Below are 26,773 nucleotides of genomic sequence, written 5' to 3'. Positions count from 1 at the left end.
CCATTGGTAGGTGAGGGGGGATGTAAGCCGACAAATGCACAAAGCGTGGTAGTGGACACCATGGTGGAGAAAACACAGAGGTGGAGCATGGGGCAGCACAGGCCTCCCTCACACAGGGGTCAGGACAGTGGGGCAGACCGAGCACCGTGAGGGGGAGTCCCCGGAATGGCGGTCCAGGAGAGGGAACAGCAGGTGCACACAGGTCTCGGCCTGGGGACACCTAGCGGGGAGGACGGGAAGGGTGGGAATGAGAGTTGCTGGGTCAGGCAGGGACCCCCAAATCCCAGCGTCCACCTCCTCCCTGCCATGGGCAGTGACCCTGTCGTGACGGTCCCCATCCTGAGGGAGTGCCCAAGGGCAGCGACCCCATCATGACAGTCTCCCTCCTGAGGGAGCAGCCCCTGGTCAGGGACCCCCTCCTGACGGTCCCCCTCCTGAGGGAGCAGCTGAGGGCAGGGACCCTGTCCTGACGGTCCCCCTCCTGAGGGAGTGGCTCTTGGGCAGGGACCCCGTCCTGACCGAGCAGCCCCTGGCCAGGGACCCCATCCCGACGGTCCCCTTCCTGAGGGGGCGGCCCCTGGGAAGGGACCCCGTCCTGACGGTTCCCTTCCTGAGGGAGCGCCCGAGGGCAGCGACCCCCGTCCTGACGGTCCCTCTCCTGAGGGGTTGGCCCCTGGGTGGCGACCCCGTCGTGACGGTCCCGCTCCTGAGGGAGCTGCCCCCGGTCAGGGACCCCGTCCTGACGGTCCCCCTCCTGAGGGAGCCGCCCGGGCTGTGACCGCGTCCTGACGGTCCCCCCCTCCCCCCAAGGGGTGGCCCATGGGCAGCAAACCCCCGCCGCCTCCGCTCCGAGTGCCCAGCCCCCCACGCTTCCGGTCGCGCCTCCGGAAGCGGAAGTGCTTGCGGACCGCCTATTTCCGGTCGGGCGCCGGGTGGCGGTGGCGACCGCGGACGGTGAGGTGGCTCTGGGCGGGGGGAGGGCGCGGGCCCCTGGACAGTGGGCTTCCCCTCCCCGGGCTCCGGCGGGCGTGGCGCCGAGTGAGGCCCCGGGAGGCGGGGCGGCACAGCGGGGGTTGAGGGCACAGCCCCTGGGGTGTGGGGAGGGGGCGGCACAGCGAGCAGGGGGCGGGGGCACAGCCGGGCAGCCGAGTGTCGGCGCGCTCGGCCGCAGGGGGTCCTGCCTCCTCGTGGACGGCCGCGCCGTCCGCCTCGCCCCTGGTCCGTCGTCCGGTCTCGGTAGGTGACTGTCCGATCCGAGCGCCGTTCCCTAGAGAGCTTTCCGTGGGCGCGGCCGACCCCCAGAAACGACGTGTCCTCGTGACCCCAGCCCTGAAGAGCGGCCAAGGCCTGCGGTGCGCGCCTGCGACCCGCTGATGCCGGTTCTTGCGTGACTGTCCCGCCCCGTAACGAAAATTGTGCAGGTTTAGTGTCATGGAAATGCTGATCACGTGTCACAGCGAAACCAGAAAACAAAAGCTGACAAATACGCAGTTCTGCGTGCAATGGATGTCAGCTCAACAAATGCGAGAGAAAACCCGGAGCGAACAGGGCCTCAGGGCGGGATTTAAGGCCGGTTATCTGGCATCTTTGTGTTTCTCTGTCCCATTCAGATTTTCTGCGTTGGTAAACTTGATTTCCTGTCAGAAAAAATAGAGGGGACAGAGGGTGCTTGCAGTGTAGTTCCACTGGAAAGAGACGTGGGGAGGCGTTCATGTGCAGACGGAGAAATTATTTAACACACAGCCCTTCACGGGAATCCTTGAATTTCCACATTTGTCTGCCAGCGTGTGGGATGGGGAATGAAGATGTGGGGAGAGGGTGGGTCTTTCTCCTGTCTCTGAGAAGTTGTGTACGGAACACGTGAATGGAAATGGCAGTGTAATAGCTGAGTCAAGGGGCGAATGTTTATGGAATCCTCTCCTTCACCGGACACTCACCAAGTATCCCAGCTTCCTGACTGGGATGTTGGTGGAGCTGGGACTGAAGGCAGGTGTGCTTGGTATCCGAGCAAAGGAGGACCTGTGCCTCTGCCCTCTCACCTTTGTTTCCTAGTCTGTTAAATAGTAGGAAATGGAATTTTGGATGCTACAGACAGGAGTGATTTTGTGGGGGAATCATAGGATGTGTGCAGGGACTTCCGCTGGGGGAGGTGAGGTGTGTGCTGTCCTTGTGCCTCCATGTCCTCACTGAGGCGGCCTGGCGCAGCTGCCCCCGCCCCCTCCGTCCCCCAGCCACCATTGTGGCCAAGGGGTGGTGGTGTGCGGGCTCCAGAAATGAGAAATTGGCCCTGTCTGGGGGAGAGAAGTGCCTTGAAGACTGACATCTGATATGATGAGTGGTCTGGGGTTCTTATAGAGACATCCTCCTTATGTTCATGTCTTCTACCTGTAAGCGCCCCTACCCCACTTAAAGGTAAAACTTTCTTCATATTTGCATTCTGAAGGCTTGTCTTTCCTATTAATAAATTAAAATATTTCATAATCCTAGTTCAACTTTCAGGTTTACTGGATTAATGATTTCAAATACTGTCTTTCTAGCTCCCTCATGTGCAACTGACTGTTGAGGGGGTAAGTTTTGTACCTGATATTTCTACCTTCCTAACACATCTCCTGTTCCCCGTCCCTCCATGCACACAGGATACCTCTAGTATGACAGGTGTGGAGATTCTGCCTGCTCTTTAACCATGAAGGAGACGGACCGGGAGGCTGTTGCAACAGCGGTCCAAAGGGTTGCTGGGATGCTTCAGCGCCCTGACCAGCTGGACAAAGTGGAGCAGTATCGCAGAAGAGAGGCCCGGAAGAAGGCCTCCGTGGAGGCCAGATTGAAGGTATGAGACCAGAGAGGCCATAGGCACCTGCTTCACTTCCATACAGGATTAAGCCATTTATCTTGAGTTTCAGATTCCTGCTTAACATCATCATTATAATTTTGCTAAATTAGACTTGGTGGTGATCTAGAAAGAGGCAGAGCAGAACGTTACCTTTACTTAGTTCATGCAACATTACCTTTACTTAGTTCATTCCTTGCAACAATGTATTAGCAATCAGTAGATCTACAGAGAAAACTGCAGGAATATTGAAAATACCAAAGGAACAACTGCTTTAAGCGTCTGGAAGTGTCTGTTAGCTTTTTAAACAATGCTAAAAGAACAACAGCTATTCTAATTTGTTATATGCTTTTCTACAGAGTGCCACCAGAGAGCATTTTGTTTAGGTCATTCTAGCACACACTCTAGCAGGCTGACCATGTACCAGGCATTGTGCTGGCCCTGGGGAAGGAAGGAGGAGCAGACCTAGACATGTTTATTAAGAACTTGTGAGAGTGGCCCGGCCTCGTGGCTTAGCGGTTAAGTGTGCGCACTCCGCTACTGGCGGCCTGGGTTCGGATCCCGGGCGCGCACCGATGCACTGCTTCTCCGGCGGTGCTGAGGCCACGTCCCACGTACAGCAACTAGAAGGATGTGCAACTATGACGTACATCTACTGGGGCTTTGGGGGAAAAAAAAAGGAGGAGGATTGGTATAGATGTTAGCTCAGAGCCAGTCTTCCTCAGCAAAAAAAGAGGAGGATTAGCATGGATGTTAGCTCAGGGCTGATCTTCCTCACACACACACACAAAAGAATGTGTGAGAGTGAGGTAAGAAAGAAAATTATTCTTTTTCATGGTATTTTGTGATTTGGATTGGCTTTCAACTTAATTCTTACAAAGAGGTGAGGTTTTATTGAAATACACACATTCAGTGTAGTTATAAAAATGTTAAAGCTGTAGCCTGCTGTAGTTGACAGGCAGCAGAAAGGTCTTGGGGATTTAAGAGAATGCCTTTGGGGAAGGTTAATTCTCACACTGATATGGCAATGAGGTCACCTCTCCACTTGAAAACATTGTTACCATCCAGGTAATGGCAGGCTTGATGAGACAGGATGAGGATCATTCATTTGTACCAATGAAGCATCCAAAGACCTGTTGGACTAATGTGAAACAGCAGTTTCATATTAATTTAAAAAATAGTTTGGACCTGATACATTTTTAGTTAGAATTTTAATCTGTTCTAGCAACTTGTGAGATTAATTCACGATTATCAATAGTGACTTAGAAGCCTTGTGTGGTCTGTTACAATCATTGTAAATTATTTCTAAACCAATCTAAGACTCATGGTTGAAAAGTATTCTGGCTTCGATTGTGCTATCTGGTCTTTCCCTTCCCTTCTCCGTCCATCTGCTGCTACTCCTTCATGCCGTCTCCCTTCTGGCTGTACAGCTTGCTGGATGGCATTCCGGTGGACCTGCAGAGTCTGATTCTCAGAGGTACCAGTTCTGTGCAGTGGGGCTGTCTTTGAGCTGAGTCTGATTCTGGCTGAATGGCAGGAGACCCCTAAAGCTGATGGGCAAGTCCTGACAATTTTCTCCACCTAGATAAGGCCTATTAGGACACCTGGAAGATCCTGCATGGAGTCTTTCTAAAGATACTGTTTAAAGAGTGGCCACGGGACCCGAGCCATACCAATGGTGATGTCCAGCGTCTTCAGGCTGAGGAGTTGGATAAAGGAGAATTGTGAGGTTTTCTCAACAAACCTTTAAAAGGCATTGTTGTTCTGTTCCAAGGCAGCAAAGAAAAAGTTACCTTGTGAATCAATAAAATCCTTGTTGAGTTTTCTTCTCTTTTCTTTGGGTATTGACCGTTCCCTGCTACTGAAATGTCTCTTTTCTGCATTTGAACCTCCTGGAGAAGATTTGTTTGTGGCTGTCCCAGCTTTGTTCAGCTGCATGATGTCTCCCTTAGGCCGCAATCCAGTCGCAGTTGGATGGGGTGCGCACGGGCCTGAGCCAGCTCCACAATGCACTGAATGATGTTAGAGACATCCAGCGGTCACTGGCTGACGTCAGCAAAGACTGGAGGCAGAGCATCAACACCATCGAGAGCCTCAAGGACGTGAAGGATGCTGTTGTGCGACACAGCCAGCTCGCTGCAGCCGTGGAGAACCTCAAGAACATCTTCTCAGGTAGCCAGGCGGGGCCACTGCCGATGCTCATCCCACGACTTGACACATGTTTTCCTGGCTCTGTGGGTGACACAGAGGCGGTTCCAGCTTTTGTGCAGTATTTTTTGTAGACTTGCCTCTGTAGACAGAACAGTTAGCTTCTGCTTTGAACATGGATGGAGATCATCAGTTGACCAAGTCAAGGCTAGTAGAATGCTTGCATCTGTGTTTGTCAGGACAGAGGCACAAAATGGGTAAATGAACAAACACTGTGTGCGCTTCATTCCCTCAGCTGCAGTGTGGCTATTAAATCAGTAGACCAGCTTGGACCCTGCCACGTGCAGAAGAAGAAAGATGCACCACACACCTGAAAGGAGCATGTGGTCTGTGAGAGCAGCAGCCCTGTGGATGGGACAGAGAGGGAGCAGTTCCCAGAGGGAGAGGTGATTAAGGAGAGCAGCAGTTCCTAGGTGGAGGAAGGGTGTGCACGGGACAGGGGAGGGGTGGGCAGAGGCAGGGAGGCCAGGAGTGGGGCATGCTCTGGAGTCCCAGTTGTGACTAGAATCAGATGTGAAGGAAGATGCTCCACAGCCTATTTGGGAACAGTGTCAGCCACCTGGGCAGGGTTCAGCACAGCCTCCTCACACTCAGTGCTGTGTGGAGAGCTCCTCGTCTGCCCCACAGAGCCCATCCGTTGCTCATCCCCTCGCCTCTGTTAGGGTCACCAGCATCCCAGCAAGAAGCCTCGCAATGGGCTAACCACTTCCCTTCCTTTATCCTGTGTCTGGTTTCAATGAGTTCTTTTTTCCTTCCCCAAACTCGGCTTAACCCCTGAGTGTAATCTGGCACATTTCCTCCCATCCACCCACCACTGTGAATCCACAGCGTGGGTGGCCTTGCTCCTGCCACATCGCACCTTGATGACCTGTGTCCTGTTCAACCCTGATTCCTCTGGACTCATCTTATGCCTGTGTCTGACAGCAGCGTTACTGAGTCCCTGGCACCATTGCTCTGCATGCTCATCTTCTTGGGCACTTAGAGCTGTGTCCCCCTGTGAATGGCACAGCACTGCCGACTCCACAGTGGGTACTCAGGAAGCAGCTCCTCTTGGTAATTGTTGACTGCTTGAAATTGGAACAAAGTCTCCATGCCAGAATCTCCTTCATGACACTGAGCCACTGCCTTCCTAGTTAATTTCTCTCCTCTTACATTTTCCTGTTGACTGGCAACATTTCCTTCCAGTCTTGTAAAGCTAGTACCAAATGACCAAAAAGTTACTTTGCTAGAAGCAGCTCATTCACAGAAGTTGAAAGTAATTTTCTTCCCTTGATGGACAAATGAGGCTACAATGTATTCACGTATTTGTGGGGAGTAGTTTTTTTTTTCTTTTTTTTTGTGAGGAAGATTGGCCCTGAGCTAACATCTGTTCCCAATCTTCCTCTCTTTGAGGAAGATTGTCGCTGAACTAACATCCCTGTCAGTCTTCCTCTATTTTGTATGTGGGACGCTGCCACAGCGTGGCTTGGTGAGTGGTGGGTAGGTCCACGCCCAGGATCCGAACCTGCAAACCCCGGGCCACCAAAGCGGAGCACGTGAACTTAACCACTACACCATGGGGCCAGCCCCAGGAGTAGATTTTTACTGGGAGGGTGTTGTGCTTGTTTGGCTCACTTCAGACTTTTCTCATTGCTTGTGATTCAGTAGTGCTGTGCACACAGCCTTCCCCCTCCCCCCCCTTTTTTTTTTTTTAAAGCTTTTTTTTTGTTGTTTTTTGTGAGGAGATCAGCCCTGAGCTAACATCCGCCAATCCTCCTCTTTTTTTTGCTGAGGAAGACGGCCCTGGGCTAACATCGGTGCCCATCTTCCTCCACTTTATATGGGACGCCGCCACAGCATGGCTTACCAAGCAGTGCGTCGGTGCGCGCCCGGGATCCGAACCAGCGAACCCCGGGCCGCCGCAGCGGAGTGCGTGCCCTTAACTGCTTGCACCACTGGGCCAGCCCCCCCCTGCCCCCTTTTTAATGTAAAATACACCTAATATAAAATTTACCATCTTGACCATTTTTAAGTGTACAACTCTGTGGTATTAAGTACTTTCATATTGTTTGGCTACAGTCACCACCATCCATCTCCAGAACTCTTTTCGTCTTGCAAAACTGAAACTCTATGTCAATTATATTGCAATAAAACTGAAAGAAAAAGACCCTGAAACTCAACACCTATTAAATGGTAACTCCCTATTCCCCCTTCCCCCCGAGCCCCTTACTAGTTATAAGTCTATTCAGATTGTCTATTTCTTCATGATTTAGTCTTGGATGGGTTTTGTGTTTCTAGGAATTTGCTGCTTCATCTAACTTATCCAGTTTGTTGGTGTGTAGTTGTTCATAGTACTCTCTTATAATCTTTTTTATTTCTATAGAATTGGTATTAATGTCCCCACTTTCATTTCTGATTTTGGTGTTTGAGTCTTCTCTCTTTTTCTTAGTCCATCTAGCCAAAGATTTGTCAATTGTTGATCTTTTCAAAGAACCACCTTTTGGTTTTGTTGATTTTCTCTATTTTTTTTAATTCTCTGTTTCATTTATTTTTGTTCTAATCTTTATGATTTCTTTCCTTCTGCTAGCTTTGGGTTTAGCTTGTTCTTTTTCTAGTTCCTTAAATTGTAAAGTTAGGTCATTGATTTGAAATCTTTTCCTTTTTTTTTTTTTTTTTTTTTTTTGCTAAAGACGATTAGCCCTGAGCTAACATCTGTGCCAGTCTTCCTCTACTGTGTATGTGGGTCATCACCTCAGCGTGGCTGACAAGAAGGTGTAGGTCCTTGCCTGGGATCCGAACCTGCCAGCTCGGGCTGCGGAAGAGGAATGTGCCAAACTTAACTACTATGCCAAAGGGCTGGCCCCTGAAACCTTCTTTTTTTTGTGAAGAAGATTAGCCCTGAGCTAACATCTGTTGCCAATCCTCCTCTTTTTGCTGAGGAAGATTGGCCCTGGGCTAACATTCCTGCCCATCTTCCTCTACTTTATATGTGTGATGCCTGCCACAGCATGGCTTGATAAGCGATGTGTAGGTCCGTGCCCGGGATCCGGACCTGTGAACCCTGGGCCGCCTAAGCAGAGTGCGAGAGCTTAACTGCTATGCCACTGTGCTGGCCCCTGAAATCTTTTTTTAATGTCAGCGTTTATAGCTATACACTTCTCCCTAAGCAGTGCTTTTCTTGCATCCTGTAAGTTTTGGTATTTTGTATGTTTGTTTTCATTCATCTCTAAGTACTTTCTAATTTCCCTTGTGAGTTGTTTGATCTATTGGTTGTTTAGAAGTGTGTTGTTCAATTTCCACAATTTTGAAATTTTTCCAATTTTCCTTTTGTTACCAGTTTCTAACTTCATTGTGGTCAGAGAGAATACTTTGTGTAATATCTATCTTTTTAAATCTGAGACTTAATTTGTGGCCTAACATATGGTCTACCCTGGAAAATGTCCCATGTGCACTTGAGAAGAACATGTGGTCTCTTGTTGTTGGGTGGAGTGTTCTGTATGTGCCTGTTAGATCTAGTTCGTTTATTGTGATGTTGAAATCCTCTATTTCCTTACTTATCTTCTGTCTGATTGTTCTGTCTATTATTGTGAGTGGCATATTAAAGTCTCTAACTATTATGATAGAACTGTTTATTTTTCCAATTCTGTTAATTTTTGCTTCATATATTTTGATAGTCTGTCATCAGGTGTGTAAATGTTTATAACTGTTATATCTTCTTGCTGTATTGAATCTTTTATTTATTTATTTAAATTTTTATTTCTTTATTTTTTCCCCCAAAGCCCTAGTAGATAGTTGTATGTCATAGCTGCACATCCCTCCAGTCGCTGTACGTGGGACGCGGCCTCAGCATGGCCAGAGAAGTGGTGCGTTGGTGCGCGCCCGGGATCCCAACCCGGGCCGCCAGCAGCAGAGCGCGTGCACTTAACCGCTAAGCCACGGGGCTGGCCCAAATCTTTTATTAATATATAATTCCTTTTTTGTCTCTTGTAAACTTTTTTGTTTTAAAGTCTATTTTGTCTGATTAGTATAACCACCCTACTCTCTTCTGGTTACTATTTACGTGGAATATCTTTTTCCATCCTTTCACTTTCATCTATTTGTGTCTTTGGATCTAAAGTGAATCTCCTGTATACAGCATATATTGGATCCTGTGTTTTTATCCATTCTGCCAATCTTTGTCTTTGATTGGATAATTTAATCTACTTACATTTAAAGTAATTACTGATAAGAAGAGACTTAATTTTGTCATTTTCCCATTTGTTTTCCATATGCCTCAGCAGCTTTTTTGTCCTGTCGTTGTCTGCATTACTGACTTCTTTTGTGTTTAGTTGGTTTTTTGATAGTGAAACATTTTACTTTCTTTCTCATTTCCTTTTGTGTATAGTCTATAGCTATTTTCTTTATAGTTTCCATGGAGATTACATTTGACATCCTAAAGTTATTACACTCTAATTTGAATTTATATCATCTTAACTTCAATAACACACAAAACTCTGCTCTTTTACAACTCAGTCCCCACCCCTTTTGGTTGTTGGTGTCACAAAATTACATCCTTATACGTTGTGTGACCAAAAACAGACTAGTTTTTTTTTTTTTTTTTTATGCGTTAGTCTTTCAAACTATTTAGAAAACGTAATGTGGAATTATAAACCAAAGTTATAGTAATACTAGCTTTGGACTATTAATTTTTTATTGTAAATGTATTTGTCTCTTAAAATATGTAGAGCAAAAAGTAGAGCTACAAACCAACGTTAGAATAATACTAGCTTTTACACTTGCTCATATATTTACCTTTACTGAGATCTTAATTTCTCCGTACGGCTTGGAGGAACTGTCTCATGTCCTTTCACTTCACTGCAGGACACCCTTGAGCATTTCTTGTAGGTCGTGTCTAGTCGTAACGGACTCTTCAGCTTTTGTTTATCTGGGAACGTCTTCATTTCTCCTTCACTTTTGGAGGACAGTTTGCCAGATACAGGATTCTTGGGTGACAGTTTTTTTTTCTTTTAGTGCTTTGAATATCCCAGCCCTGCCTTCTGTCCTCCAAAGTTTGTGATGAGAAATCTGCTGATGATGTTACTAAGGATCCCTTGTATATGACAAATTGCTTCTCCCTTGCTGCTTTCGAGATTCTCTGTCTGTCTTTGGCTTTCAACAGTTTGATTATAATGTGTCTTAGTGTGGGTCTCTCTGAGTTTTTCCTGCTTGGAGTTTATTGAACTTTTGGATGTTTATATTCATGTCTTTCATCAAATTTAGTATTTTCAACCATTATTCAAACCATCTCTCTCCCCTTTTTCTTTCTTTTCTTCTTCTGGGACTCCCACAGTGTGCATGTTGGTCTGCTTGACGGTGTCCCACAGGTCCCTCAGGCTCTGTTCACTTTTCTTAGTCTTTTTCTTTCTGTTCCTCAGTTTTGATAATTTCCATTGTCCTATCTTCAAGTTTGCTGATTCTTTCTTCTGCTTGCTCAAATCTGCCTTTGAATCCCTGAAGTAAATTTTTCATTTCAGTTATTGTACTTTTCAGCTCCAGAATTTTTTGGTTTCTTTTTGGTTTTTATCTCTTCATTGATATTTCCATTTTGTTCATGTGTTGTTTTCTTGACTTTCTCCACATCTTCCTTTAGTTCTTAAGCATATTTAAGACTTCTTTTAAAGTCTTTGTCTACTAGTTGTACCATCTATTGTTACTCAGGGATGGTTTCTGTTGATGTCCTCCAAATGTTTCTGTATTGCAAATTATGTACAGCAAATGGTATCCCCCAATGTTGTTTCTGTTATTTTTTACTTTGAGTCTCCATACTTTCCTATGTCTTTGTATGCCTTGTGACTTTTTTGTTGAACACTGGAGATTTGAATCTAATAATGTGGTAACTCTGGAACTCAGATTCTCCTCTTCCCCAGGGTGTGCTGATTTTTGTTTATTGTTTTGTTTTTTTGATTGATGTAGGCTGTCTCTGTGCTGAGGATCAGGCTGAGATGTAAACTTCAGGTCTTCTTGGGTCTTCTCTGAGCTTGTGCCTCTCCCTGGCCATGGGCAGTCACTTTCTAAATTTTCCTGTATATTAGGTTGCTTTTGAATGTCCTAGTCTTTTTTTTTTTTTTTTTTTGTGAGGAAGATCAGCCCTATGCTAACATCTGCCAATCCTCCTTTTCTTTTGCTGAGGAAGACTGGCCCTGGGCTAACATCCGTGCCCATCTTCCTCCGCTTTATTTGGGACGCCGCCATAGCTTGGCTTGCCAAGCAGCGCGTCAGTGCGTGCCTGGGATCCGAACTGGCGAACCCCGGATTGCCACAGCGGAGCGCACGCACTTAACCACTTACACCACCACACCGGCCCCTGAATGTCCTAGTCTTTAACATCTAGGCACCGGCCCTTTAAATCCCTAGGAAGTCACCCCAGCTGGAGGGAGAGGGGCTCACAACAATGGGGACGGAGGGTGCAACAACAATGGCACTGCCTCTGTGTTTGCACCTCTGTGCACAGAAGCAGCAGTCAGCAGTTGGAGCACAGATTCCCGATATTTGGAGGACAGGGTCCTTTTTGCTCACCCTGGCTCCTACAGCTGTATGCAAGATGCTCCAGGAAACATGTTAGGCGTGGCTGGGGCTAGGGGTGGGGATGGGTATCTGCTGCAGTACCAGGAGCTGAAATTGAGGAAAATTAACTGCAATTTGCTGTCCAAGCCTTCCCTGGAAGTTGCAAGCCTTTAGTAGACACCTGAGTTCCAAAATAGTTACTCAGATCTGTCACTGCAGTGGTCCTCCAGGTGGGAGAAAGATTCCTGGTGCTTCCTCCTCTGCCATCTTCCCAGAATTCTGCAGAGCTTTTTGTGTGGTTTTTTTTACATTGCCATCTTGTGTCTTTTTCCCTAGTGCCCGAGATTGTGAGGGAGACCCAGGACCTCATAGAACAAGGGGAGCTTCTGCAGACCCACCGGAAGCTGATGGACCTGGAGTGCTCCCGGGACGGGCTGATGTACGAGCAGTACCGCATGGATAGCGGGAACACTCGCGACATGACCCTCATCCACGGCTACTTCGGGAGCACGCAGGGGCTCTCTGATGAGCTGGCCAAGCAGCTGTGGATGGTGCTGCAGAGGTCGCTGGTCACTGTCCGCCGTGACCCCACCTTGCTGGTCTCAGTTGTCAGGATCATTGAAAGGGAAGAAAAAATTGACAGACGCATACTTGACCGGAAAAAGCAAACTGGCTTTGTTCCTCCTGGGCGGCCCAAGAATTGGAAGGAGAAAATGTTTGCCATCTTGGACAGAACTGTGACTACTAGAATAGAGGGCACACAGGCAGACACCAGGGAGTCCGACAAGATGTGGCTTGTCCGCCACCTAGAAATCATAAGGAAGTATGTCCTGGATGACCTCATTGTTGCCAAAAACCTGATGGTTCAGTGTTTTCCTCCCCATTATGAGATTTTCAGAAACCTCCTGAAGATGTACCACCAGGCCTTGAGCACACGGATGCAGGAGCTCGCATCGGAAGACCTAGAAGCAAATGAGATCGTGAGCCTGTTAACATGGGTCTTAAACACCTACACGAGGTAACTCCAACTTTATGTCTTGTGTTTTCTTTTACGTAGAAACTGTGTATAAAAACATACCAACAAACAGTTTCTAAAGAGCTACGGAGCCCTTTTGCTCCGGGCAGGTGCTGGGCACCCACAGGCATTGTTTTCTGGTTGATGAAAGTCTCCTTTCCGGTCCATCTGTGGGGGCTTATCTTTGAAGTTAGGGCCCAGTCTCTGGTTTATGAATGCTCTTGCGTTTGGGTGGTGCCTCTGCCCTTGATGTCCAGTCCGTATTGGGCAGTTAGTTTAGCGTTGGGCTCTTCTGTGGTGCTGAGTGTTCACCAGACACTAACCTGCTTCCTCCTCACGGTGAGACTGTGATCAGGTAGTTTCACCCCCTTGGACAGGTGAGGACATGTGGGCACAGGAGTTCCCATGACCTGCACAGTCACATGGCTGCTGAGGAGACACCAACTCACTCCTGCCACTTCTAACTACCCCAGGTTGTGTTTCTTCTTCTCGCTACTATGCTAGAAAATCAGGTGTCCTTTTTGCATTTCAGTCTTGAGGTTTTGTCACTTCACAGAAGGGACATGAACTGCTTCGTGCATGTGTAAGTTTGAGGTAGGGTTTCAAAAACAAGGTGATGGTGAGGTATCCTGAAATTCTTTAAGATTAGCTGGCTGAGAGGAAAACACATTTTAATTTTGCATGGTTTTGTGAATAGAGAATAGTATTAAGTACTGTGTTCTAGTTTTTTTTAGCCTATCTTTTTGCTAGTGTGTAGAAATTAATTAAACCTCTTGTTTTAGCAGTAGGATTTTGGAATTTTTTTGTTTGTGTTTTGTTTGTTTTTTGGTAATATCTTATAGTAGAGACGTGTACATTTCAATGCAGAAAAATATAAAGAGAAAGGGATATCTCATCACCCCTGGATAATGATGATCGTTGTGGCTGGCGCTTTGGGAACCACACTGCTCACTGTGCTAGGCCTGGGCCTTCTGTGTGTTGCCCTCACTCAGCCCGTGAGTCAGCAGTTGTCGAGATCACTCATTCTGTGCCTTGACTGTGCAGGCCTCTACTTACACGTTACCCCATGGGGAAAGCACTGTTATGATCATCTCTATTTGGTACATGAGGAGACTGAAGCACAGGGGGTGACGTGCCCAAGTTCACATGGCCAGCGAGTGGGAGGCAGGATTCATATCCATGTGCTGGGCCCTCACCCGTGCTCTGGCCACCAGACTGAGATGTGCGTTTGTATGCCATGCACAGTTTTGTGTCTTGATTTTGTTTTTCACTCATCACATTGTAGACGTTTTTCTGTCCTTGGGAATTCTTTGATAGCTTCATGTTGCTCATCATGTTCTATCACATTGGGCTTTTCATGGAGAAAGTTGAACTGCTTCAATACTAGAAACATTTTCATGCTGAATTCAGGTTCTTGGGGTGAAAAGAATCTAGGTTAAGTAAATAGTCTTAATATTTGCAGAATTTTATGAAGTACTTTTTTACTCAAAAGACCTTGGATTTCTTATCAATGGTGGACTGTTAATATTCAGTATTGTCATTCTAAACACATATTTAGGGATTGCAGCATAAGGCATATGAATTTTCCGAACAGTTGAACTTTGGACTTTTAAGAACCCAACCATATACCCAGGTATTACCTGTTTTTTGAGAACTTTTTTCTGAAACGTCCAAATCCCTGCTTTCTTCAGCACAGAGCACTGAATACAGTGCCACTTTTCCTTGCTGACTCGTGTGTCAGTATGAGTGTCCTGTTCTCTGCTCTAGGCCTGTCCTCCCACAGGGATTAGCAACGTTAACTTCAGCAGCTTCTGTTTCTAAACAACAGCACAGGTTTATTATTCCCCTGTGTAATAGAACTTGTCTATTTAGCACCTCCTGTGTACTAGGCCCTGGTCTTCTCCACAAGGTGCTGTGGATAGAACGGATCTTACCCTCATGGGGCTTCTTTCCTGGGTGGAACCTCCAGCACCCCATGACATGGGCATAGTAGTCCAGGGCCGGGATTGAGGTGCCTTAGGTGGCCGCAGAGCCAGCATGCCTCGGCCCCTCGCCCAGCCCTCTCCACAAGGCCCCTCTCCCACTCCCTGGCCCAGCAGTTAAGGGTGGTTGGGCATTTGTGTGTCAAAAGAAATAGCAACGCTTACCTGAGAATTTTCTCTGTGTTTCCCTAGTAATTAGTCTTTCTCACTCCTGGTTTTCCCTGTAGCACAGAGATGATGGGGAACGTGGAGCTGGCCCCAGAAGTGGACGTCAGCGCCCTGGAGCCTTTACTTTCTCCAAACGTGGTCTCTGAGCTACTGGACACATACATGTCAACTCTCACTGTGAGTAGAGCAGCGTGTGGTCCTGAAACAGGTTGAATCCAGTGTACAGATGGCTCTGTTGGGTCTCTCTGAGTTGGGCTGTAACTGATGCCAGTGGGCAAAAGAAGGTGGGCGAGAAACCTGTCTTGGCGTTGGCTTCCTAAGGACGCACAGGCTCTGTTTCTGGGAAATTGGGTCTTGAAATGTACATTTGCCAGTTAGATGAGGAGAGTGGCCCAATCTCTGGCCCTGGGTCTGGAGATTGTCTGGGGTGTCCATTCTGCAAAAGTGGACGTCTCCTCTGGCTTGAGGAGTGAGCCTGTCCTCTTCCTGGTAGGATGTCCTGCTGATGTGCAGCCTGGTAGGATGTCCTTCTGATGTGCGGTGGCACCTGCCAGCCTCGTGGCACTGAGCCTGGGAGTGGGAGGGTGGCAGTTAGGGGACCAAATGCTGCCCAGTGGCCCCCAGGCAGTCTTAGGGTAAGATGAGGTCAGGGTTTGCTTCCTGGGACAGCGTTCTGACTGAGGTGCTGAGGCCCATGCCCAGGAAGTAGGCAGGGGCTCTGTGCCCCTGAGGTGACTACAGTGGTGCCTGGTCTTTCATGGACGGGCCTGCTAGAGGCGTGTCAGCCTCCGTCTTCCCAGTGCTTCTTACTAGCCCAGCCTGTCCTCCAGTGTGATGATTGCCCAAAAGGTTAAGTCAGTAGAGGCTGCCGAGGGCACCGCCTACCATGGATGTGGCTCATGGGACAGGCTCTCTGGTGTCTCTTTGGGAGCAGGGATTCCCAGGGTGCTGTATTAGGTTTCTGCAGCTGCACCACTGAAGAGAGGCCATTTGGCTTGACTCAGAGGGTCCTGTTCTTTCCTTCCTTCGTCTGTGATGCTAAACTTGCCTCAGTCAAACATCATTGCCTGGCTGCGGAAAGCACTAGAAACAGACAAGAAAGACTGGATGAAAGAGACCGAGCCTGAAGCCGACCAAGACGGATACTACCAGACGACGCTCCCCGCCATTGTCTTCCAGGTACCATCTGTGGGTTCCTGGGTCATTAATAGGGTCCCCGGGTTGTACAAAGGAACACAAAGTGCCTCTTAGTAAAGACAGAACCCTGCCTCGCGCTTCAGGTCCTTCTCTCTCTCTTTGTCTTCTTGCCGAGTAGTTTTGCCTAGGGTCACTTTGGTTTTCCTAATCTTTGTGGATTTGAACTAGAACCTAATTATATGTTATTTGTGTGTGACGCTCAAATTTGAGTTTGCTTGTTTGATGTTTCCTGATATTGTTAATGGCCAAGATTTGTCTTCATAACTGCCACATAACTGATTCTAACCTGATGGGTTTTGAGAAGAGTCCTTTAGACTTGAATGATAATCATGCATTCTTATAGTTAATTTACTTTTTAGTGCCTGGACACTTGCTGGTGTCCTCCAGTTTCCTTCCTCTTTTTCCTTCTGGCCCGTCGAATTTTCTTCCTTTGAGTAACGTTGCTGCTGGTAGAAGGGATGAGTCTTGTCAGAATGTTCGTGTGGGACTCTGTCTTCTGACGCAGGGCTTGGCCTCCAGCTGGGCAGCAGTGAGCACTGGTGGGTGTCTCTCTGGGTGATACCATCAGTTAGAGACAGATGAGTCCTTTATTTTGGAACCTCTGAGGTTGGCGACAAGGACTTGGGGTGAGCTCTGTCTGCTGGCCCTGCTTGGTCCTTCCAAGTCTGGCTCCCCTCAGCTGCAGTGTGTATCCACTTCTTAAGAAATCCATATCACAAATAACAGCCCAGCCCCTGCACCCATGTGACCCCTGCCATACCGCCCTCCAGGGCCCCTTCTGCCTGTCACTCGGTGTGAGTCCACTTTTCCCCCTTTGTGGAGATCAACCCGATGGCAGGAAATTAGGGAACGATTCACTTGGGTTTTTTACCCAACAAGAAAGTGGTTTATTTGTTTAACTAGCTTTGTTATTTTTCAAGTGGTTTCATTTTTTTCTTTGAATTTGGACTATCCTAACTACCACTTAGCAAATGGGGTTGATATAATGGGAAAGCTGCACTTTTGTGTTTATATCAGAATTCATAAGTTCTCCAATTTTTAGATGTTTGAACAGAATCTTCAAGTTGCTGCTCAGATAAGTGAAGATTTGAAAACAAAGGTACTAGTTTTGTGTCTTCAGCAAATGAATTCTTTCTTAAGTAGGTATGTATTTCTGCCAGTGTCCTATTTTAGAAAGTATGTTTTTAAAAATTAAAAGCAAAAATTTGTTGATCCTAAGATACTTGCTATTAAAAAAGAACTTAAGCCTGGATTCGCTGTAGTTACCTTTGTTATTTAGAAACAGGCCTTTTCTCCTTATCTTCCTTTGAGTGGATTACACTGTCCCCTGAGATCCCAGACCCGACCTGCCACCAAGCCCTTCGCAGTGTGATCAGCACTGGGGTTAGAGCTTCTCCTTGGGACGTTGTCCTTCCTGTTTTCTTTCCTGGGGGCCAGGGAGGGTAGCTCCAGGCCCGGTGGTCACTCCACATTCCTACCACTGTGAGAGGGTGCCACAGCAGAGCTGGCCCTCGACAGGGGGCTCAGGGACCTTGTCTCCAGGATGCCTCCCTCCCTTTGAATTGTTCCTGAAGAAGATTTTCAAACCTATACGGAAGTATAGAGAATGGCATAAAAAACTGTTTACCCCTCAGTCGACCAGTTTCAAAAGCTGTCCGTTTAAAGCCACCCCTGCCCCCTTCTGCTGAAAGCAAATCCCAGACATGATGGATTTCGTGCCTACATGCTCTACCTCAGCTGCAGTGCCTTCGGCCCACGCAAACATTAACAATCATTCCATGGCATCGTCTGACACCAAGTTTGTATTGCGTTTTCCCAGTAGTCTCATAACCCATGTTATGTATTCACATGGGTTAGCAGGAGACCTGCATCGCATATGGTCTTTTGGGGTCTTGGGTCTCTGGACAGTGGAGCAGTCCCCGCCCCCTCCCCCCATCTAGCCACTAGCTGTGGAGACACAGATCCTCCAGCCTGTCCTCAGACTTTTGTCTGCCCACAAAGCACAAGTTGGCTCTAAAGGCTTGTGGGATTCCTCTTTATTTAATTATTTTTTTGCAAGAACTCTGCTTAGGTGATGTGTGTATGTACTCCACGTTGTAGCACGTCAGGAGATGCGTGTTCCTCTGTCCTGCTCTGGTGGGTGCCGATGCTGGGCCTCTCACTTAGAGTCCCCCTGGGCCGTCCTTCTAGGAGTCGTGGCCTGAGTCAATAGGAATGAGGTGGGAATCTTCGGTAAAGAGGAAGTTTTCCCCATCAACCTCAGCTCTTTGATCACCTGGACCACACTTTGGATAGAAATGCTTAATTTCTCTTTAATTGCCAATTTTCAGTTTGCTTCTTTCTTAAGATCTATTAAAAATATACACAGCGTGTTGTGCTATTCTTCTAGTCCCATATATGTTTGAGAATCCTCATGGTAAGTTCAAAAATAGTGTAGCTATCTCAGTTGTTTGCTTTCTTAACATCTAAAGAGTCTAATTTATTTTTAATTTGATTTCTTCAGGGAAAGTTTTAGACAGATTTGATAACGTTCCCAACACTAGTATGAGTTTTTAGGCAAATTACATGTCTGAGACAATAGGATAATACTTTCCCAATTACTTCAATCAAATATTTCGGAATTGTTTGTATAATCAGAATACTGAACCATATTTTAAACCCTGATATGAAATTAATTTTTAATAATCTTTTTTAAATGGTCAACTTCTCTGTTCCTCTATTAGTATAGATCATCCAAAACAAATATTTCGTTTTTAAAGACTCATATGGTCAAGTGTTAGTGATGTGAAATTTATTAGGCATGATGTCAGTGTGGTGTTTGGAACCCCGCCAGGTTCTCCTTTAATAATGCTCTTGACGTGGGCTGTGTGTTCGTAGATACAAAGATGAAGCTCAACTGTATAAAGAAGAGCATCTGAGAAACCGGCAGCACCCACACTGCTACGTCCAGTACATGATTGCCATCATCAACAACTGCCAGACCTTTAAGTGAGTGATCCTTATGGAAAATGGAACTCAGCCTCGAGAGAAAGATGGGGTAAGGACACTCAGCTGCCTCACTGAGCCTTTACCGTTTCCTTGCAGAGAATCCATAGTCAGTTTAAAAAGGAAGTATTTAAAAAATGAAGTGGAAGAAGGCATATCTCTGAGCCAGCCAAGCATGGATGGGATTCTGGACACCATTGCGAAGGAGGGCTGCGGTAGCCTGCTGGAGGAGGTCTTCCTGGACCTGGAGGTGAGCTGGCTCTTTCTTCCTCTCATTTTCTGGGCTGAAAACGCTGTTTCTGTTCCACCCTCCGGGTCACACACTGTGAACTGTACACCATGTGAGCCATACACTTGCATTTGTCTCCAGTCACGGTTCAAGCGCTGGTGCTTTTCTGTGATGTGGTGGCTTTGTATGATGCAGGCCCGAATTTTGGGTCTTTCTGATACACAATTGAATAGGGACTCCCAGTAAATATTAAAGAGGCTGAACTGCTTAGTGGATTACAAAATGGAAACAAATACGTAGAAAGAGATCTGAGTATATTCATTAGCAAATTCTTGATCCTAAAACTAAATTGAGAACACGTGCACTTGCACACATCTCATAGACCAGTCTCAGTTTTGAATAAAGATACAAAACAAAGTCATTAACAAAATGTGTTTAGCATCATATCGAAGGCATAACACACCATGAACAAGTAACATTTATTTCAGAAATACAAAGATGATTCAGCATTGTATAGATATATTAGCAGAAACCAGAATATGTTTAGAAGATGAAACCATGATCATCTCGGGTCCTGCTGGGAAGGACCTCCTGGGAAGATTGGTGGGATCATTTCCCGATGTCTGTGACTTTCTTAAAATGGTTTAGAAGACAAAGATATGCTTTTGGAATTATTTCAGAATATTAAAAGAGACAGTATAATAGAAAAGTAGACAAAGGGCATGAATAACCATTTCACAGAAAAAGGATTACAAATGTCCTAAATATGAAACAAAATGCCCAATCTTACTCATCTTCTTCAAAGGAAAACAAATTAAATATTATTTATTGCTTAGCAGGATGGCAGGGGTTGAAAACATTGATTCCCCTCGGTGCTGTTGAGGGCATGAGGAAAGAAACACTCCCTCGTGTTCTGTGTAGAACTGGTGTAGTGTTTGGAGGGCAGTTAGGAAACAGTTATCAATGTTTTAGTCTGCATACTTTTTGACCCAGCAGTTCCACTTTTTAGGAATTTCATCTGCAGAAATATACAGAATCACTGCAGCATTCTTTATAATTGCAAAATGTGAGAAATTTTAAACGTCTATCAGAACTGGGTAAATAAATTGCAGAATGACCATATAATAAGTATATGTAGTCATTAAAGGTAAAGTGTGTACACACAGATACCTACATATCTAACACCAGCTCATCACAGAAGTCACCTATAGTATAAGTCTCATATAGTGAAAGTAGGAATTTGCAGATTATGTATAGTAGAGTTTTTACGTGACTCTCTGTTGCTATCATGGTCAGAACATCAGTCAGACGTAACAAACTAGGCTCTGCAGCACCTCCCTCCCGATGCACCTGAAGTGGAGACAGTGTCCAGGTAATGTTTTCTGTGGTCTCTGCTTTGCAGCAACATCTCAGTGAGCTGATGACAAAGAAGTGGCTGTTGGGATCAAATGCTGTAGACATCATCTGTGTCACTGTGGAAGACTATTTCAACGATTTTGCCAAAATTAAGAAGCCGTATAAAAAGGTAAGAATGGGGGGCCTAGTCGTGTCGTGTGAGCTCACCTGCATACTGGAGCCTGTCTGGCATCTTGTGTAGAATTCAGTGTCAAGTTAGTTCTTCTGTGAATGGAACTTCATGGGTAGTTTTATTAACCCAAGGCAGGTAGGAGACGTCGTGTCTAAAGATAAGATAGAGGTGGGGGCCGGCCCCGTGGCTTAGCGGTTAAGTGCGTGCGCTCCGCTACTGGCGGCCTGGGTTCGAATCCTGGGCGCGTGCCGACATACCGCTTGTCCAGCCATGCTGAGGCGGTGTCCCACTTACATCAACTAGAAGGATGTGCAACTATGACGTACAACTATCTCCTGGGACTTTGGGGAGAAAAGGGGGAAAAAAAGGAGGTGGATTGGCAATAGATGTTAGCTCAGGGCCAGTCTTCCTCAGCAAAAAAAAAAAAAAAAGGATTGGCATGGATGTTATCTCAGAGCTGATCTTCCTCAAAAAAAGAAAGATAAGGTAGAGGTGGAGGTGATGGGGTTTCTGAGTGAAGGTTGGCACTACACATCAAACTTGACTGCCTTCCGACGCCCCACTAAACCCACACTGACACATGGCTGCAGACCTGGAACCTGCGGGTGGTGGGGACCCCTTGAACGGCGGATGGGGACAGTCGCCGTGGCTCTGATGAGAGGACCGGGGAGAAATGGTGGTTCCCTCACCAGATCCCCGCCTAGGACATACTGTGGGCTGCCGGCCTTTCTCCACTCCGGAAGAGGCCCCTGAGAACCCGGGAGCTGCATTGCAGACGGGAGAATGAAGGGACCACGTGCACAGAGCCCTGTGTCACTCGGCAGTCTGTGTCTTCTCGAGTCTCACCATAAATGCCGCCGTCTCCTCGTCAAGGGCCTGGGCGTCTTTCCTCAGATGTATTCTCTCCGCCTGATGTAGTTTTTGCTGTTCTTGTTGTCGAAGCCGTTACTTAATCAGGCTTTCTAGCTGTTTGTTTCTGGTTTATAGAAATGTGAGTGGTTTTGATAGGTTGACCTCAACATCCAGACACTTTGTAGAACCTTCTGATTGTTCCTAGGATTTGTCTCCAGATCTTTCCAGGTCTCTGTGTAGACACTGGTTCCATGGTGAACAATGACCTTGTGTGTTTTCCCTTCTGGCCGTTACACCTCTTCTGTCTCCTTGTCTTCTGCACTGGCTAGGACACCAGCACAGTGGGCATTCCTGTCTAATTCCTGGTTTTAAAGGAAATTCTTCTGACTCTTCCATTAAAAGTGATACTTTTGGCCACTGTAGATAGCAGTCAAAGGAGCTGGGGTATTTGGGGGCAAACTCAAAAAAAAAAAAAAAAGTGGTACTTGCAGATGCACTTAACTAATCTGTCCTTTCACGGCTGTTGGGAAGCCTCTCGTGGTTAGAGGTTGGTGGGGCCATCTCTGGCCAATTTTGAGTTTCTTGTTTTGCAGTTTTTGGTGACACCTTTTATTTATTTAAACATTTTGTATGTCGATTTAATGGTGTCTGACGAGCCTGTGTGTGAAGGCCTCCGGCCAGGGGCTTGTTGTCTCAGCCGACCCCAGTCTTGGTGGCTCGTCACTGGTGCGATTGGGAGTGCGTGTGCCTGAAGAGAGAATGTTTGCTCTCTCAAGGGCTGGGCCCTGTTGGAGCAGCACACATCCCTTAGACCCCACCCTCGACTCCATGTGGCTCCTGGATGCCATCTCGCTTTGTCTTGTTTGTGGCCCTTGGGGGCCCCCCCTCACTTTGGCACAGGGAGTGGAGCCTCCCGGCCTCCCCAGGTAGACACAGCTTCTGTTGTTTGGTCTCAGGGCTCTGATGCGAGCCGACTGCCTGGTGCCCATCTCCCGCTGAGGGTGGGCTCTGACAGGAACCGAAGTCTCCATGTGTCTCCATGTGTGGTGGAGAGAACATGGCCTTCTGTGAAACTCCCCCACATGTACGGACTCGAGGTTCCTCTTTCCTCTGAAGCTCCTATCACACCATCTCCAGAGACTGGTAGTTAAACAACATTCTGTGAACAAGGCATGATGTGTGTGCTTCACACACGTCAGTCCTGTGGGCCTGGGTTTGTGAGGGCCGGGTCCCCAGTTCCCCCACTGAACGCGCACTCCGTCCTTGGGGTGAAATGCTCAGAGACGCACACAGGTCGGGGCAGATCGAGGAGAAGTAGGCCCGAATCACCCAGAGGGGCTGTGAGCCCCTGATCAGGCCCCAGGGGAGCAGGTGCTGCGCAGAAGCCGTTCTGCAGTGGCATCCCTCCATGAATGACATGTCAGATGAGGCTGCAAGCAAGCGTCCTGTTTGGGGTGCTTTATTCTGTTTGCTTTCTAGAATGGTGCGTAAGCAGCTACGGTGCAGTCCGTTCCATTGGGCGCCCACTGTGCACGGCTTCTTGCTGGCGCGTTTGCCCGTGCTGCAGGTATGTCTGTTCCAGCATTCCTTTCACCATTGACTCTAAGGAGAGATAGTGAATGCTGTCGTGATTTTCTAAATAAAATTCATAATAAAATTCTTAATAAAAATGCTTATTTAACTTAACATATTTATTTTTTATTTATTTATTTTTTTGTGAGGAAGATCAGCCCTGAGCTAACATCCATGTTAATCCTCCTCTTTTTGCTGAGGAAGACCGGTTCTGAGCTAACATCTATTGCCAATCCTCCTCCTTTTTTTTTCCCCAAAGCCCCAGTAGATAGTTGTACGTCATAGTTGCACATCCTTTTAGTTGCTGTATGTGGGATGCAGCCTCGGCATGGCCGGAGAAGCGGTGCATTGGTGTGCGCGCGGGATCCCAGCCTGGGCCACCAGTAGCGGAGCGCACACACTTAACCGCTAAGACACGGGGCCGGCCCAACATATTTACTTTAAAATCCTGCTGTTTGTATTGATGAGGGATGGGAGGAACGTGTTCTGACCTCTTTGTGCGTTGACCTAGATTCGTGTTAAAGCCTTCATGTCTGCTCGTTTGCTCCTCCAGAGAATGACGGCCGAGGCGCACCGGCGTGTGGTAGTGGAGTACCTGCGGGCCGTCATGCAGAAGCGCATCTCATTCCGGAGCGCTGAGGAGCGCAAGGAGGGCGCTGAGAGGATGGTCAGGGAGGCTGAGCAGCTCCGCTTCCTGTTCCGCAAGCTGGCCTCTGTGAGTGCTGCTGCCCCCACGTCATCTCAGAGTTAACAGTGGTTAATAAGGTCGTTCTGTGCTTATTTTTCAGTTTCCACCTCAAGGACTTTTTAGGCTAGTCCATCAGGATCACTCATGTCAGGAACCAAGTAACCAGTTGATTCTTTTTTTTTGTAAATAGGATTTGCACGCAGATCTCTGTGACCTTGTGGTTGGGGGCACTTGCACTCAGGGTGATAGCTTCTGGCGGCAGCGCATAGCCAGACCTGACGCTCATGGGTCCCCGACCCTTGTGAGAGTGCTGGGGTTCTCCTCCTCAGATGCTGGATTGACTTAAAATTGGGTGCTCCGCCCCCAGACTCTCCCCACTCCGTCTCAATGCTGAGTGCTCACACAAAACAGCCCCCACTGTGGGAATGAATCTTGAGGTGTTGATGTGAAAGGAAGGAGCTGGGCTTGCCAGCCAGGTGGCCTTGGCCAGAGAGAGGGCTTGACAGAGTGTGGTGTGCGTGCTGCTCATCACCACTGCATCTTGTCTCCTAGGGGTTTGGTGAAGATGCAGATGGGTACTGTGATACTATCATAGCGATTGCAGAAGTTATCAAGCTAACAGACCCTTCTCTGCTCTACTTGGAAGTCTCGACTCTGGTCAGCAAATACCCAGACCTCAGGTAATGGTGTTATGCTTCAGCTGGAACCCGTGGAGCAGCAGCAGGGTCATTCCTGGGGTCACTGGGAATTGGAGGGTCCTGGGCGTTAGGCGTGAGCCCTGTGGGGGTGATGATGCAGCAGGTCTGGGCTCTTGTGACGACGAGTGGTGTAGACAGCCGCGAGCAGAATGGGCTTCTGAGAACTATGTCGGACGCACCTGTGTCTTGTATGCCCTCCCACCAGGCCGCAATTCACATACTTCCTAAGTGTCAGAGTGGGTGGGGGCAGGGTTGGGGGGCTGCATCACCACACTCGATGTTCTGGGTGGGAAGGTGGCTGGCAGAGTGGGTTTAGGAAGCTTGTCTTGTGCTATGTTTGTAGTGGGTTCCAAGAAGGGACCCCCTGTTCCACACAGGGCCAGGACACCGCCTCTCCTGTGTGAGGGAAGGGGCCTGGCCGTGGTGCTCCCTTCAGGCCCCTGCTAGCCTTTGTGAACCCACCATGGACACCTGCCACTTCAGCCTGGCAGCTCCTCTCCGCCATTGCTCTGGGCCTGCAAGAAGTGGGAAGAACCAGCAGTCCTGAGTGCTCTCCAAAGCCCTCCCACTCTGGTTAGGCAGTCTACTAAACAAATATTTAGAAAAGGCTACATTTTGGAAAAGTTTAAAAAACTTTGCAATTGTAGGGGGCCAGCCCCGTGGCCTAGTGGTTGAGTTTGGTGCACTCTGCTTTGGCAGCCTGGGTTCGGTTGCAGGATGCGGACCTACACCACTTGGTAGCGGCCATGCCGTGGCAGCAACCCACATACAAAATAGAGGAAGATTGCCACAGATGTTAGCTCAGGGTGAATCTTCCTCAGCAAAAAACAAAAACAAAAACAAAAATCTTTGTAATTTTAGATTGAAGGAAAAGACCACAGTAAGATGAAAACTCAGGCTTCTCTCCCTCTGGCATGATGAGGGAGACTTGCCTTTCATCCACAGCCATTGACCCCATTTTGGGGCCCTCAGTGTCGGCCATGGGGGTGAGCAGCTGCAGGTGCACCCCTGACATAACCCTGACGTCTCTCCCCATCCCCCAGAGATGACCACATCGGCGCGCTGCTGGCTTTGCGAGGGGACGCCAGCCGGGACATGAAGCAGACGATCATCGAGTCACTGGAGCAGGGCCCTACACAGGTGAATCCCAACTATGTGCCCATCTTCAAGGAGATCGTGGTTCCCAGTCTGAATGTGGCGAAGCTCCTCAAGTAGACTGTTGGTTTCCAGCCTGTGTGTGATTCTGCCCTCATTATCCCACCCTGGAAACGTATGACAGCCAGAGTGACCCACAGGCCCACAAGAGACGTCTCGGTCCTGCGTGCCTGCCCCTTGCGGTGCCGAGCACACGGCTTCTTGAAGAACAGGCACTCTGGTGGCGTGGTTCTTGTGGCTTCCTCATTCTGTCCTTGTGAGGCAGGGTTCTGGTGTGAAATGCCTCGTGGTGGTTGTCCTCATTCACCTCTGGGTCTTCCCTCACTCTGCAAGGTGTAAACACTTCTGAAACTCTACTGCGTAATAAAAGAGTCTCACGTTCTGTGGGGAAATGAAAACTTCCCAGTTGTGAAGATTTTTTTTAGTGATGACTTTACGATGCCCAGAAACCACTTGGTTGTCAGATACATCATTTAAAGGTTGCTCCTTGGCCTGGACATGGGGACCAGCGTCCAGTGGCTCAGCATGGAGCCTCCTGTGCTGAGTGTCCCTTGTGTTGCACCGTGGGCTCTCATCTACTGGGCCCCTGCCCCTGTCACCCCACTGCTGGGGTCCAACTGGTGTCCATCAGGCATACTGCTGCACACCCTCCCACGTAACAGACCTGGCACCAGGCAGTGTAGCCGGGTAAATGCTCACTGGTGGAGGGCGATGTCGAGAGTGCCAGGTCTGGTAAACACATGTGTGAGCGCAAACGTTCATCTGGTGCACGTTTCAGGATCTCTGAGCTGTGCTGCTTCCTGACACATGATCCCTGAGGCCCTTTGTCATCATTCAGCCATTTCTCCACAGCATCTACCTTCAATGGTAGTCTCATTTTTCACATTAATCTTCAATTTTACACCAAGTTAATTAAAAAGTTACACGGTGAATAAACCATGAGCCCCTGTCTGTGTGCCCTGCCCCTGCTCATGCCCCCATCACCATGAATGGGATTTCTTGTACGGGCCGGGGCCGGTGCTGTGGTTTAGCCACACGGTGCTGACTAAAACGGGAAATGGAGGTGTTTGCCCTGTTCCTCTGTCGGCAGGTTCCCTCCCTCTTTGTTTCAGGGTCCCTAGGGCATGGCTGGTTCAGGTTGAGAGGA

General features: G+C 47.9%; 1 protein-coding gene across 3 annotated transcripts; it reads left to right on the top strand.

Annotated features, from left to right (window-relative positions):
- Positions 1 to 913: 913 nt before the first annotated feature.
- EXOC3 (exocyst complex component 3) lies at positions 914 to 26,024 on the top strand. 3 transcript variants are annotated; one of them, XM_058564417.1, is made up of 13 exons: positions 914 to 954; positions 2,637 to 2,827; positions 4,780 to 4,999; positions 11,894 to 12,575; positions 14,782 to 14,899; positions 15,776 to 15,901; positions 16,962 to 17,062; positions 18,797 to 18,907; positions 19,004 to 19,154; positions 20,536 to 20,658; positions 23,639 to 23,800; positions 24,326 to 24,453; positions 25,515 to 26,024. In XM_058564417.1, the coding sequence occupies exons 2-13, from the start codon at positions 2,684 to 2,686 to the stop codon at positions 25,684 to 25,686; spliced, it is 2,238 nt and encodes a 745-aa protein (XP_058420400.1). In that variant the 5' UTR covers positions 914 to 954; positions 2,637 to 2,683; the 3' UTR covers positions 25,687 to 26,024. The 3 variants fall into 3 exon arrangements, with proteins under 3 accessions (XP_058420400.1, XP_058420399.1, XP_058420401.1); XM_058564416.1 differs by lacking the exon at positions 914 to 954 and adding an exon at positions 1,254 to 2,412; XM_058564418.1 differs by lacking the exons at positions 914 to 954; positions 4,780 to 4,999 and having other exon boundaries at positions 2,748 to 2,827.
- Positions 26,025 to 26,773: the final 749 nt, after the last annotated feature.

This window comes from Diceros bicornis, chromosome 20, assembly GCF_020826845.1.
Source record: "Diceros bicornis minor isolate mBicDic1 chromosome 20, mDicBic1.mat.cur, whole genome shotgun sequence".
Lineage (NCBI taxonomy): Eukaryota > Metazoa > Chordata > Mammalia > Perissodactyla > Rhinocerotidae > Diceros > Diceros bicornis.
The sequence above is the reverse complement of the archived record's forward strand: the minus strand, read 5'-3'. Positions and strand labels throughout refer to the sequence as shown.